The 14,010-nt window shown below is 57.7% G+C and overlaps 5 protein-coding genes across 5 annotated transcripts; 3 read left to right on the top strand and 2 right to left on the bottom strand.

Annotated features, from left to right (window-relative positions):
- Positions 1 to 76: 76 nt before the first annotated feature.
- Positions 77 to 653, top strand: SPRG_19200 (hypothetical protein; the record flags this gene model as incomplete). The annotated part of the gene is made up of 2 exons (XM_012340234.1): positions 77 to 376; positions 423 to 653. 2 exons carry the CDS (start codon positions 77 to 79, stop codon positions 651 to 653), a joined length of 531 nt encoding a protein of 176 aa, XP_012195624.1.
- Positions 654 to 4,956: 4,303 nt separating this feature from the next.
- Positions 4,957 to 5,974, bottom strand: SPRG_19199 (hypothetical protein; the record flags this gene model as incomplete). The annotated part of the gene is made up of 3 exons (XM_012340233.1): positions 4,957 to 4,989; positions 5,042 to 5,221; positions 5,309 to 5,974. 3 exons carry the CDS (start codon positions 5,972 to 5,974, stop codon positions 4,957 to 4,959), a joined length of 879 nt encoding a protein of 292 aa, XP_012195623.1.
- Positions 5,975 to 7,645: 1,671 nt separating this feature from the next.
- SPRG_19198 (hypothetical protein) lies at positions 7,646 to 9,049 on the bottom strand (the record flags this gene model as incomplete). The annotated part of the gene is made up of 3 exons (XM_012340232.1): positions 7,646 to 8,416; positions 8,472 to 8,577; positions 8,628 to 9,049. 3 exons carry the CDS (start codon positions 9,047 to 9,049, stop codon positions 7,646 to 7,648), a joined length of 1,299 nt encoding a protein of 432 aa, XP_012195622.1.
- Positions 9,050 to 9,652: 603 nt separating this feature from the next.
- Positions 9,653 to 11,216, top strand: SPRG_19197 (hypothetical protein; the record flags this gene model as incomplete). Its single annotated transcript, XM_012340231.1, has 4 exons — positions 9,653 to 10,117; positions 10,171 to 10,240; positions 10,297 to 10,395; positions 10,444 to 11,216. The coding sequence occupies 4 exons, from the start codon at positions 9,653 to 9,655 to the stop codon at positions 11,214 to 11,216; spliced, it is 1,407 nt and encodes a 468-aa protein (XP_012195621.1).
- An 830-nt stretch (positions 11,217 to 12,046) lies between these two features.
- On the top strand, positions 12,047 to 13,499 carry SPRG_01595 (hypothetical protein; the record flags this gene model as incomplete). Its single annotated transcript, XM_012339964.1, has 1 exon — positions 12,047 to 13,499. One exon carries the CDS (start codon positions 12,047 to 12,049, stop codon positions 13,427 to 13,429), a length of 1,383 nt encoding a protein of 460 aa, XP_012195354.1. The 3' UTR covers positions 13,430 to 13,499.
- Between the last annotated feature and the right edge of the window lie 511 nt (positions 13,500 to 14,010).

The following is a 14,010-nucleotide window of genomic DNA, read 5'->3' as shown; positions in this document are numbered from 1 at the left end:
CTAGGGTAGGGCTAGGGCAACACCATAGGTAGGACCAGGACATATATTTCCGTGCTCAAATAGGCCAGCAACAACCATGACGCGCCACCAAGCCAACGACCGCAAGCATGACGCGTTTGGCGACGGTACACCGTGCGATGGCGCCGAGACGAGCCTCGATAGCCTCGATGCGGGCGACGTCGCGGCCCTCGAGACGACGATCGCGCTTCGGAGCCAGCAGCGTCGGAAGATCAATTTCAACCCGTCCGAAGGCGATGTGCACGATCGCGAGCGAGATCGGCCCTGGCGCGTGGCGATCAATGCCAAGATCGCGGCGGCCAACGAGCGGGCGCAGGAAGAGCAGTGGGAGAAGCGTCGGTTCGGCCTTGCCAAGCAAGTACCGCATCTCGATGCTGTCGTCGTATGCATGGATGTCGTACTAGGTGCACGAGGGACTCTTGCACAACTACAATATTTACGTGGGCATCTCCGAAGTGAGCAATGTGCTCAAGGTCGGGCAGGACCAGCGTCGGCGCGAGACCCAAGGCGACGTCGTCGAGCACAAGGACATTGCCGCGTCTGCGATTCTCGTCGCGGCCGAAAAGTACGACCTCGCACGCATCGCTGTCTTGCTCGACAAGGTCCCCAAGAAACTCAGCGATGGCAAAAAATAAGCCAAATGGAACGACGGATTCGCACATGTTCACGTTCTTTTTCATAAACTGTACAAACCAGTTTCCACACTTGGCACTTGAAATAAATAAAAAGTCGATTCATTGAAGAAGAGGAAGGGCGCGTCGCAGGCGGTTCGCGGGCGGATGCAGCGTCGCCGCCTCGTCAATCGCCGTTTGCGTGAGCACGAGCGTGCGCCACGTCTTGATGTCAAAGACGTAGACGTCGCCCTTGTAGCGGCAGGCGAGGAGGCCCGTCAAGGCCGCGGACGCAAAATCGATAAAGTAGATTCGATCGTGAACCCAGCCTTTCCGTTTAAAGAGGTACTTGGCGCTGCACGAGAGAAGGTGCGAATCGCGCTCGTTTAGCGGCACACGGGGCCGCCGAAGTCGCTCGATCGTGTACAGTAGCGTCGAGCCGCCAAGCGCAATACAAACAAGCAGATAGAAGCGCGCAATGGAGCCAATGGCGACGACGCCGCTGTGGCACACCATCTCAAAGTCCATTTCCACCAGCGTGCACGACCGCTGGATCGTGGCGCTGTGCGAGACTGGACTTGTAAAGCTCAGAGTGGCGACAATGAGCCACGTGAGGATCGACGCCTTGGTCGCATACGCAGCACTGAGCTCTCTTGTCAATGGCATGCAAATGTCATCAAAGATGTAGACGAGCCAGCCGACTTCGCCGGCTGCAAGGATTTGCGTGAGGGTCGCGATCCCTCGGAACGACGACACATCTGGCGATGTGACCAGAATGGTTGTTCTGCCTGCCTTTTGAAGCTGAAGCGTCGCCGTGCTCAGAATACAAAGCGCTGTGATGCTTCGAGCTAAAAGCAGCGGCCGCCCGACCCAGACCATGCCACCGACGCGGTTGATCTTGAAGAGGTTCATACCCTCGCCAGCGCTTCCACCGAAAAGCGTGTACATGGCGGTGATCGAAGCGAGGGCCACGAGAACTGATGATATGTACTGGCAGAGACCTCGGAGGTACGCGGCAACATTGCGCGGCACCTCCATGCTACTGGCCGTCACCGTGGCCGAGTACGACGTAGCGGACACAAGTGACATGGACGACGCGTCACCCTCCACGCGGATGCCTTCGCGCCCACCAACGGCCCAGTCGTAGGCAAGCGTGTAGCTTGTATACATCATGGTTGCGTCGGACGGGTCAAAAAGCGCTTGGTGGAAGAGCTCCATGTGATGCGTCGCCACGTGTCGGGCGTACTGCATAAAGCCGATCGGTTTTTCCAAGACGTCGGCCTCGACGACGAACGCTTGAGCTCGAAGCGTCTGAAGCGCGCTCGTTGAAAAGTACGTCGAGACAAAGGTAGACACGCTGGCTAAAAAGGCCAGGCACTGTGTTGGCGCCACAATCTCAGCGGTACACGCCTGCGGTATCAGCGTCGTCGGGTTCAGTGGGATACCAGCACCAATGACGCTAAAGATGGCTTGCATCGGCGAGACCGCGACCCACTCGTTGAAACTCGTGTGGCACATGGTGTCAACGCCCGTAAACTCCAAAAGACCGTAGGAAAAGTTCAAGTCCCGAGGCACTTGGCCGCACAATAGGTTGCCGCTTCCGCAGAGGTACGAGTGTCGATCCAGGCGGCGGGGCACGGGACTCATCGAGTTCATTAGAATGAGATTTGCGTACTCGAACTGGGCGTTGGAGCTTGTGTTGGCAAGAATACGAGCCACAGCGTGGCGTATGTCTCGCACCAAACGAGCGAGCGACGGCGGGTATCGAACGTGGTAGATGTCCACGGCTCCAAACGGGCCAATGCCATTTTGGAAAGCGCTCAGGACGCCGTCGAGCGGGGCTTGGAGGGTCAAATTCACGACCATGACAGATGCCAGGGACATATTTGCAAAGGCAAAGTGGGGACTTTGCCGCAAGAGCGACTTGCCGGCGATCCCAGAACCATTCGTGGCGATCGCCCAGAGATCGCTCGCAAACGTCCAGTACGTCTTCCACGACGTCGACATGGCCGTGTGGTACGAACCATTCTTGGACTGCAGCGCCATGTCGTATCTCAAACCAAATGCATTCTCAATCGAGAAGACGTCGTGGAGTCCGAGCGCCTTGTAGTTTTGCCACTGCGTCGTATACGTCAAGAGACCCAGTGATTGCCACAGCTTGGCTTCATCCGCCACGGGAAGACGGTCGCCAGTGATTCGCGATGTGAGCCAGGCACCTCCGTTGGGCTTGACGGAGGCAATGTCTCGCGCGATCCCAATCTCAAACGACGTTTTCCAGCACGACTCAAAAGTGGGCCAGTCAACGTTTCTCAAAATGGACTCCAAGTAGACGGCGCCGTTGCTACGATACTGGCGTTTGCATCGAGCTTGACGGGCGAGTGTGTTGGCCATCTCAATTTGTCGATCAAAGTCGAGCCAGCAGTAGCTGGTAGCGATCCACGGCGCGTTGCAGGCGTCCATGGAGCGAAGCCCTCGGATCATCATGGAAGGTCGCTGCCCGACTCGTACTGGACGAGCCTTGCGTAGATCGGACTAAACGAGATCAACGTGTCGCGTGCTGAGTAGTCGGTCAAATCGGCAAACTCCAAAAGGTCGAGGCGCGTGGAGGGTTGGGAGTTATGGTAGAAGAGATTTTGGTTGAACCAGTTGGAAAGAAATGTCTGCATTCCCGTCGTGTTGTAGGTGGCCCACCACAGGTCGTTGGCCAAATTGACTGTCGAGAGCCGAAGATACGAGATGCTACCGATGACACTCGCAACCAGGTAGAGAAGCCCAAACACGATTTTCATCCGTGCAGCAAAATGCGCGTTGACGGCAATGGGCTTGGAGCTTACTGCGACCCTTCGTCTGGGACCCGTAACATCGAATGCCGGCCCAAGGTTCTCGCAGTAAAAGACAGTCCAAAGCTTGGTGTCAACGATGGCTTCTTGCGAGCCAAATGGAGTGCGAAAGAAGCCGCTCATCGCCGCCGTCGCTGCATCCATGGCCCAAATGTCTTCTTTTGGCGCCAAGAAAACGTCAGCGCCGGCCGAGACCAAGTACGGCGTCTGGACGGTCTCCCCAACGCGCGAGCGGTGATGAAAGCACAGATAGGCTCCATTACCAATGTACGACACGAGCACCACACAGACGTTAATGACCAAAATGAGCCACGCGCGGTCCGGTGACCCCAGGTGGACAACGCCACTGTGACAGGTCACAACAGCATCCATATTGACTCGCGTGCACTCACGATCGATCGCAGCGGTGGCTCGAATCGGATCGAAGATCTCAAGTGCAACAAGGCTGAGCCAGACCAACGCGCTGCTGAGAGGCGCTGCCGACCGTGAGCTCTGGTTGGCGACGACCAGCAAAATGTCGTTGAGGACATACGTCACCCACGTGGCTTCGCCTGCGAGAATCCCAATGTGCATCAACGGACGAGGCACAAAGCGGAAGCTTGCCACGCCATCGTCATTGAGAAAGTCCAGCGACGTTGTACTCAGCATGGTGATGGCAGCGGCCGCACGGAGCAGCAGCAGAGGTCGACCAATCCACACAAGCCCAGCGACACGGTTGTACATCAAGAGATGGAGACCGTCGGCACCTTGAGATGGTTGGAAAACCGCGTACGCTGCCGTGATGCAAGCAACGCCCACCAGCACGACCGATGTTACGATGGCGATGCTGTAGAGGTAGTTGCACGTGCTTTTAGGCACTTCGATCGCTTTGGCGCGAAATGGAATCGGCTCGATGCGCTCCGACATCAAGTTGAACGTCGCGACGTCACCTTGGAACGAGACGACCTCTCGGTAGCCACGGACCCACTCGTGCAGCGCCACGTAGCCCATGAACGACCACGTGTCATCCCCGAGCAGCGGCTGGCGCAAGACAGTCGTGTTGCCAGTAGGCGTCAGTGCAAACTGGATGATCTCCACGTTGAGATGTTGGGTGGCATGAGCAGCAGCTTGGGCCATTGGCGTCAAGAGACTAGATAGCGTAGCGTTGGTCAGCAATTGATGGGCAATGGTTGTCGCTTGGGTGATGAGTAGGTTGCAGACGTCATCGGTCGCAGAGCTGCAAGGTGCGCAGCTGCTACGATCGGATTGATGCAGCAGCTTCATGGTCATTGCCGCAATCACCGCTGGCGAAGGCTCCACAAGGAGGCGGCTCGGCACTTGACTGCCGCACGTATCATCAAAAGAAAAGGATGGCTGCACAAACGTCGCATTCGTGCCAAACGGGCAGAGCGGACTACCCCCAAAGAAGGTGCAGTTGGATCTCTGCCACGACAGCGGCACGGGATCGAGCAATGGCGCTGGCAAGACCGAGTAGAGGTGTAGAAGAGTCAAGTCGGCTTGAAGAGCCAAGATGAGTGCGGCTTGTAGGCTGCGAAAGGTAGCCATAAGTGGTGTTGGTGGTGCCAGGAGCACCATGTCAATGTTGAGAAAGGGTCCGAGCGTGTTGTGGATAATGACGCTTGCGGGCGTGAAGGGATACAAGAAGAGGATGGCTTCCATGGTTGTGTCGCCCATAAAGTTTGGTGCGCTGCGCACGAGACTGGCGTTTAGGGCCACGGCGCCCCAGAGGTCACTCAAGAAGGCCCAATTGAGCTGGAAAGATGTCCATTTGGAGATGCGAGCAGTAAATGCAATCGACTGAATCGTTAGATCTTGTTGCCACCCAAGCATATTGACCACCGAGATCGACTCTTTGACGCCAAACTGATAGTCGTTACTCCACTGTAGCTGAAAGTGCGAAATCTGGTGCGACGTCCAGTACGCTTCTTCATCGTCGAGAGACTGGTACGCGTTCTGGAGACTTTTGTACCAGTCACGGCCCTCGGATGTGACCACAATCGCATCCGAGACGCCAAATTCAAAACTGGCACCATAGACAGCATACCACGCATCCCAGCGGACGTTGCGGAGGTATGCCTCGAGGTACACGGCGCCATTGTCTGCCATCCCAGAGGCGCATCGTGCTTGACGGGCTGCTGTATGAGCCAGCTCCCAGCGCTTCTCAAAGTCCGCCCAGCAGTACAACGTCATCAAGTTGAAGACGTAGCCAGGGTCGAGCGACTGAAAACCAACGATCGCATCGGCCACCGACGTGTACTCGACCAGAGTTCGCATACGAGGATACGTGGGCTTAGCAAATGCTGTTGTTGATGGTAGACCGTACGTCTTGAGAATGGCTTGACTCGGGTCGAAGAGGTCGATCTCCGAGGCGTTGGTGACGCTGAGGTGGCGGTTGAAGACGTCGATGAGGTACGTCTGGGCTGACGTTGGGTCAAAGTTGGGCCAGAAGAGATCGTTGGAGAGGCCAGGACCGACAATATCGAGGAAATAGAGACTCGCACCCATGGAAGCGCCGAGATACATGAGGCCAAGCACGCGCTTGGCACGTGGTCGCGCGCTGTCGAGGTAACCCATCCAGTCCAGAGTCGAGCGCACAGACCGTTTCGTGCTATCGAATAAAACAATTGTTTTATTCCATTGGTTTTTGGCGCCTTTTTGCAGTTCGTAACAATCGGCGCCAAGACACTGCTGTAATGTGTCGCCTGCTCGACACGACGACTGCGAGGGGACTGCACCGTTTGATTCGTGCCGGTCGGGAGGCGGTCGGTTGTTGAGTGGCGAAATCAAGAGTATGGATTGGATGATAGTCTAATCTTTTTGGGCCAATCATACACAAGTGAGACAGCATGGTCCGGGCTCGGCGCCGGCGGCAGAGCGGCGCCTCCAAGCTCGCCAGGTAGCCTACTACCGTGACGCTATACGTGTAGAACGCTCGTGCCATGTATGTAGCTATCAGTCCAGCCTGGCGCTGCGCGCCGAGGTGGCGGCGACCGTGGCGGAGCTTCGGCGCGAGGCGACGGCTACGTCATCGCAGGACAGTGTTCGCGTGCCACTGCGCCTTCGCCCGCGCTCTGTCATCGCCTTGCCCGTGCCAGCACTAGCGGCAGCCAGCTTGGCGATGGACCGCACGCCGGACGTCGCGCTCTTGTTCGCCAAGACCCATGTGATCCACGACGCCCTGCCATCGCTCGCCGACATGTGCGTTGGATCTGGCTTGCGTCGTCTTGACTACTTGTTCTAGCTGCCTCCACGCAATCGCCGACCAATTCGACTGCCTTGACGAGACCTGCGACGTCACGCGAGCGGCGCTGTTTATGCTGCCGCCGGCGCAGCTCGCGCGGCTCGCGGTCCTCGCCACGTGGTACCGGCGCTGGACGCACGCCGCGCAAGTGTCGCTTCTCGCAGCACCGACCATTGAGTCGCTCTGCCTTAGCTCGCTCTCTCTGCAAGCGGTGTTGCCGCTGCTTATGCCCCGTAGCGACATGACAGTCGACGACGACGCGTCCTGGGAGGACGCGACCGATATTTCAGTGACGTGGCACGGCTGCCCGCGGCTGCGATCGCTCGAGCTTGTACAGTGCCGGTCCATCACAGGCGACGTCTTCGAGTACAATGTCTTCCTTCTTGTGTTCAATATTGTCTGATGGTTTGCGGACAGGGCGTTTCCCGCGCTCGAGCACTTTGCACTTGTCGGCAACTCGGAGTTTGATGCGATCGACGCGAATCTGTTGCTCTTGTTGCCCATGTCGCTGCAGTCGCTGTCGCTTCTTGGGTGTCCGTGGCTCACGACAGACAAGGTCCTTGCGTTCATGCACCAGCGGCAGTCGCTGCTGAAAGGTGCGCACCTCACGTGCGTCCGGCTCCTCGAATGCCACCGTGTCGATGGCCATGTCGTGCAACGGCTCTGGCGCCAGCACCTGCCCACGTCCATCTCGTACTTGCATAGAAGAGTTCAAGATGATGGCTCGGATACTCGTCTTGTAGCAGCACCCGCTAGGTCGAGCTTGCATCAACCACGTTAGCACTCTCGCAACAAAAAGGTATAGAGGCGATGGTAGTGGTATCGTATGTACATCCCTAGTACACTCAAGATCCTGTCGATGTTTTGTTTCGTTTCACGGTTTAGACATTGGTTCACCTCACCACCCGGACCGTTGGGCTCGATCTTGGTCACTGCTACAACCCGTCGTCGTCCGAGCCGTCGTTTTCCCAGTCGCTTTCGACGTCGATGTCGTTGGCGGCCATGGCAGCGGCCGCCAGCTCTTCGCGCGAGAGCGCACGGTTGACGTCTTCGTTTTCCATGTGCACGCGCTCGGCACCTTCGAGAACCCGCGCTGCGTACAGTCGGAGGAGGTCGTCTTCGCGCATCATGGCCTCTTCTTCGCAAATCTCTTCGATCGTCTGGCCGCAGAGACGCGTGTCCTGGAGCTCCATGCGCCAGTTCTCATAGCTCGAGAGCGTGTAAAACTGAAACTTGTCTTCGTCCAGAATCCGCTCGGCGCACGTCTGGAGCGTTCGGCGAATCATCTCGGGCGTCAAGACCGTCAATGCCGGGGCCCGCACCTGTGTCTGGTCGGCCGCCTTGGCGCGGGCAGCGGCCTCGGCGGCCGCCGCCGCCATCGCTTCCTTGTGCTTGTGCTCTGTGTGCATGAGGTCGTACGCCTGCCGAAGCAGATCGTAGAAGAGCGTGCTGCGGGACTCGCGCTCCTGAAAGTCGATGCGCTGGAGCCAGCGCGGGTGCGCAAAGCTGGCGGACGACTCGTGTCGCACGTCTTCGCCGATCCATTTTGGCCCGACCCGGAGCACGACGCGGGCAGGTACCTTGATCGCAAACTCGTTCCGGGACGCAAACGAAATGTCGAGAATGAACGTCTCGACTAGCTTCATGGCGACGCTTGGGATGGGCTGCCACGGCACCCACTGCAGCGTGAGGAGTTTTCGGATAAACTATCAAACAGAAAGTGCAAAGTGGTCAATATTGTCGTGTCACCAAACGTAGTACGGCATGGTCGGTGATCGAAAAGGTGTGTTCAATCTCGTGTTCGCGAAAGTCGCAGCCGGCATTGGCAATGGAAAAGCGCCGCTTGGACACGTGCAGCGACGCGATGCTATTGGCGAGACGATGAGTGCACTTGATATATTGATGGTGTCTTGATACTCGTGGAGTGGAATGTCAAAGTACGATGCGATCGTGGCGTCCGAGAGCTGCGAGACGACCTGTCGCCGCGCTTGGTAGATGGCTTGCAGCGTCGTGGTGGTGATGACGTACTCGACGTGGTCGACGACGACCTTGGCCCGCTTGTACGTCTGCTTGGCATGGCGCTGAATGATCGGTGCGTACTTGTCGTAGTACGGCTGCATGGTTGCGATCGCCGGGTCCGTGTAGCTGTGGACGCGAGCGAGGAGCTGCAGATGGCGCTGGCGCAGCGTTAAGAGCAGCGCGTCGAGCTCGGCCTTGTTGAAGCCGCGGCGGTCCGCTTCTTGGAGAAGCGCGTGGTACTTGTCGAGGGCGAGATGCCAGCCTTGCGCCGTGCGCTGACGCACGCGGTACTTGCGCGCGACCGTGGCAGCCGCGCCCATGCTTGGTTGCGCAGAAAAAAAGGCGGTTACCGGTTGCAGTCGGTTGGTCGACCTCGAGGCAATTAATGTCGTTATCAAGACTGCATGAGAACCACATGTGTTTCTAGGCATTAGCCCACGGAATCGCCCTTCTCGCCATCGCCTGCGGCGACCGACGACCGCCTCGTGAGAAATCAAGTGAAATCAGACAGCGTCAACGCGCGCATAGCCAACGCTCCATTTCTTTCGAATAACGTTATTTCGAAGGTGACCAGACAGCACACATCTCGTGGCCACAAATTGCAGTGGCGATGGGTTCAGCCAGCATGTGCAATTCCCATTCCGCCCCGCCTGTCTAGAATCTGGAATCTGGGCGACCAGTCGCAGGACAAACGAACATGTAGAATTGCCACTACTGCGCACTCGTACCTTGTACTACGAGACGTCCGCTTCTGGGTTCACATCACTTGCTGGTGTCTGTACAAGATCTGGTTAGTGACAACCGAAGATACCGTGCAGCTTCGATTCGAATCTTGCACTGGTGCCTACATCGAAGCAGCACCAATCGAAGTTACACGAGGTGACAAGCATCAAAATTTGAACCCGCTCAGTTTGCCTTTTGCCATGATCGGGATCGTTGGACTAACGTTACTGCTTGTACTGGCGACGGCGGCGACGGCGCTCGAGCCCATTGTGATCAAGGGCCAGCGTCTCTTCGGCGCCGTCTCGGGCGCGCCGTTTATTGTGGAAGGTGTCAACTACTACCCGCGGCCCAACGCTGGCGTCAACGACAAGAACAGCGTCGACTTCTTCACCGACGATCAGAGTGCGATTTGGCTGCCGCACGTGGCCGCGTTCAAGGCCCTTGGCGTCAACGTCGTGCGCATCTACTCGGTGGATCCGACACAGCCCCACGACAAGTTCATGTGCGCGCTCGCCTCGGCCGGGATCTACGTGATGATTGAGCTCGCGTCGAGCTGTCGAGGCTGCGAGATCACGTCCGAGGCCTACCCTGCGTGCTACCCACCGTCGCTCAAAGCGCGCGGGCAAGAAATCATCGCCGCGTTCTCCAAGTACAACAACGTCCTCGTACGTCCAGACAATAATATCCCATACACGACACTCAGTACCATGGTGGCTAGGGGTTTAGCGCTGGCAACGAAATCAACCACCGCGTCAAAGACATCAAGTCGAACGCGCCGTGCCAAAAAAGTTCATTCGTGACATGCGCGCGTTCACAACCGCCTGCCGGGGCTCGATGCGGCAAGTGCCCATTGGCATTGCCGTCGCCGACGCCGACCGGTCGGCCAACGCACTCTACTACAGCTGCCGCACTGACCCGACCGACATCCTCGAAGATGTCGAATGTAAGCAAAATTGGAGACAATCATCGGACCGAATGCGATATGCACTAGGGTATGGCCTCAACGTCTACTTGCAGTGCGACCCCAAAGCCACGACAGCCGTTGAAGGGCCCGGGTACACGGAGCTTAAGACCCAGCTCGCCTCGTACAAGATGGTGGCGCCCGTCATTTTGACCGAGTTTGGCTGCTTGAACAAAGGGTTCCCGACCATCGACGGGTACGCGGCCCAGCGCACGTGGGTTCAAGTCCCGTGGATTCGCAAGGACCCGGATGCGCTGGCCGGCGGCGTCGCGTTTGAGTTTTCGACCGAGAACGCCAACTCGATGGCCGACGCGCCGTACCCTTTCACGTCACACGGCGCACAAAACTACGGGCTCGGGTACTTCTCGCCGGCCACGTGCAACCACGGCAGCGTGCCCTGCGTCTACAACGACATGCCCAACTTTAAGAGTCTCGCGCAGCAGTACGCATCCCGCACAACCAACGCACTCGCGTCCAAGGACCAGTACACGGCGCTTCGGACGCAGCCGCCTTCGTGTCCCACAGGTTTCGCCGCCCTCAAGTCGATCACGTGGGCTCCGGATGCCGCCCCGAACCTGCAGTGTCCCAACTACACGCAGGTGGCGGTGTGCCCCGGCGAGAGCCCCGGCGCCGGACATCTCGATGGTACCAACAGCACGATCACACCAATGCCGTTGATTCTTCTGACGACGGCCCCAGCTTCTATGGCACCCGCACGTACGACCCCAGTTGCAAGCGCTGCCACAAGTGGCGTGGTCGCACTCTCGCTCGTGCTTCTTGGCGCCATGGCGCTCGATTTTTAACTCTCCTGCGCAAAATGCTTCGATATACAGAATGCTTTTCGTGCATAACTACTTGAGCCTGGTATTGTACGCATATGAGTACACTTCCTGGGTATGTGCGATCGATCGCATCAGAAGCAGCTACCGTGGTAAAGACCCAAATCTAGACCAAATCGGGCCAGCTCGAACTCCCGGCGAGCTTCTCCCGGCGTCTCGTCCCACCCTTCGTGATCATGATCAGAAATGCTGTCCACACAGAGACGCGAGTGTTTCTGGCTCGTCGCGGTTGCCTCGTCGCGGCTGCAACTACTCGGGAGCTCGTCTCTGGCCGGAACATCACTAGGTTATGTATGCACCAATGCACAAAGCAGGAAGGCGGTCGAAGTCGATCGATTACAAATCGAATGGGTTTTAGGCCCCTACGAGGCAAAAAACCTACGTTTTTTGTGGGTTATTCGTGCGCGCTGCGTGGCTGGCTGTCTCGCGCTTTGTATGCGCTGGCAACGACGGTGGCATGACGCAAACGACACCGCCGCGCGTTCCGGCGTCGTTCCTATGGTTGCGTCACCATCCACTTTGACACCGTATTTCCCACTAGTTAACGGTTCTTCCCCACCCATGCGACAGTCCTTCTCTTGGTTTGTGTATGCCTCTTGGGTCTGTGTTGTATCGAATGTTTACCATTCTATTGCATACAAATCCCAAGTGATTTAAATACGAAACCATTCCAAAAACCCGGAAATCGTCGACGAAAAACACCGTCAACATGTCTATGGCGATCTTGGCGCCAACTGGTTTCGCGACGACACGCTGCAACTTGGTCAGTTTGCAATTTCCCACCTTCCACCACCATGGCGCCGTACATGACCAAGGAAGACCTCTCGCTCGCACTCAACCTATTTTGCTCCATTTACGGCATCGGCACGCTCGGGATTCCTGGCAACTATGCGCGCGCCGGCCCTGTCTACGCCTCGATCGCCCTCCTCTTCATGGCGTCGGCCAACATCTATGCGTCGGTCGCCATGAGCAAGACGATGGTCGCAGCCCCCTCGTGGGTTCAAAACTACGGCGACCTCGGCGAGTGGATCGGCGGCAAGTACTTTGGCCGGTACACGGTCGTGATTCCGCAGCTCCTCGCATGCCTCCTCACAGCGTGCGCCTTTCTCGTCCTCGGCGGCGTCCTTCTCGATGCGCTCTTCCCCAACGCGTTCAGCGCGACCGTGTGGATCCTTCTCATGGCCATGACAGCCGTGCCTGGCAGCCTCATTCCGACGCTGAAGGAGAGCCCGGGTATGGCGATGGCCGGCTGCCTCGCGACGCTCGTGGCCGACGCCGTCGCACTCGCTGTGGTCATGGTCAAGATGGACACGCACTCGATCACGCCACCGTCGCCCAGCGTATCGTTTGAGCAAGTCTCGACTGTCTTTGGCAACCTCAGTTTGGCCTATGGTGCCGGCATCATCATCCCGACGCTCCAGCGCCAGCACAGCCAGCCCGAGCGCATGCAGCGCGTCATCACCGTGACGCTCTCGCTCATCACGGTCCTCTTTGCGATCATTGGGTCCTTGGGCTACTCGGTGCTCGGGTGCCAAATGCCCCGGAACCTTTTGTTTGCGATCGCAGGCCACGACCTCGGCTTCACCGCGTCGCGCGGGTCGGTGGTCGCCGCGTTCTTGGCCATGCAAGTCCACATTACGATCGCCTTTACCGTCGTGTTGCACCCTGCGTTTTTCATTCTCGAGCGCCTGGTCTGGAGCCAGCGCCACCGGTCGAGTGACACGGCTGCGGACTTTGTCGAAGCCGGCACGCCCGCCGAGCTGAAAGAAGAGGTTGTCGAGACGCCCAAGGAAGGCGTCGAGGTCATGCCGATGACGGTGTCGCGTCAAGCGTCGTCGCTCGGCGTGCGTCTGATTCTCATCAGCGCCGTCGTCGCCGTCGCGATTGCCTTCCAGGACCATGTCATGGACCTCCAGGACTTTGTCGGCGCGTCGACCATGTCGCTCACGTGCCTCATTTTGCCGCTGATTTTTTACTTTATGAAGTTTTGGACGACCATGCCGCTGTACGAGAAGGCGTACGCGGTGGTGGTGCTGGCCGTCTGCTCGGCGCTCGCAGTGTACGTCTCGATCAACGCGGGGATTTCGCTGCTGACGCCGCCCGACACGACACCGTTCCCGTTCTGCGCTGCCGAGTACGAACACATTGTCTTTACCAACACGACGCACTACGCGTAGAAGTCGTCCCATATCGTCGTTAGGAATCTAGTAGTCGTCTCCGTGTAAAACTGTCCTCTTTTCTTCCACCAACGCACGCGTATTCGTGGGTGAAAACCACGGGCTAGATGACGCTAGCATAGCGACAGCATATAGAGCTACCTAGATGATCGTTATAGCTGGTCGATACGAATTTGTCCATGTAGATGTTTCGACCATGCTTGACGATGGATTCGGTGCAGGAATGGAGACAGAGGTTTCGCGTCGGGCTCTTGGGGGTCAACCCTAATAACCTCGTAACCTATTATTACTATAACCCCACTTCCTACATGGATTTCACAGTGAGAGGTGTTGAACGCGCGTGAACAGCTATCTCGAACGTTCGACTATTTTTGTTCGAGGCGATCGGATGCGGCGCTTGTTCCAAGTGTTTAAAGACCATGCGAGAAGGCAGGAACTCAGATGATGTTGGGTGGTAAAATAAGGTGTGTGATGACTGCGAGGATTCGCGGAGCTGGCTAGACCGTCGTGGCTCGTGCAAGTAGCGCCCAACGCGTCGAGTGTTGGCGCAGCACCTTGGCGTGGAGGACGCGGAGGAGCTC

The sequence above is a fragment of the Saprolegnia parasitica genome (genome assembly GCF_000151545.1).
Source record: "Saprolegnia parasitica CBS 223.65 unplaced genomic scaffold supercont2.4, whole genome shotgun sequence".
In the NCBI taxonomy this organism is placed as follows: Eukaryota; Oomycota; class Saprolegniomycetes; order Saprolegniales; family Saprolegniaceae; genus Saprolegnia; species Saprolegnia parasitica.
This window is presented reverse-complemented; position numbering and strand designations above follow the sequence as displayed.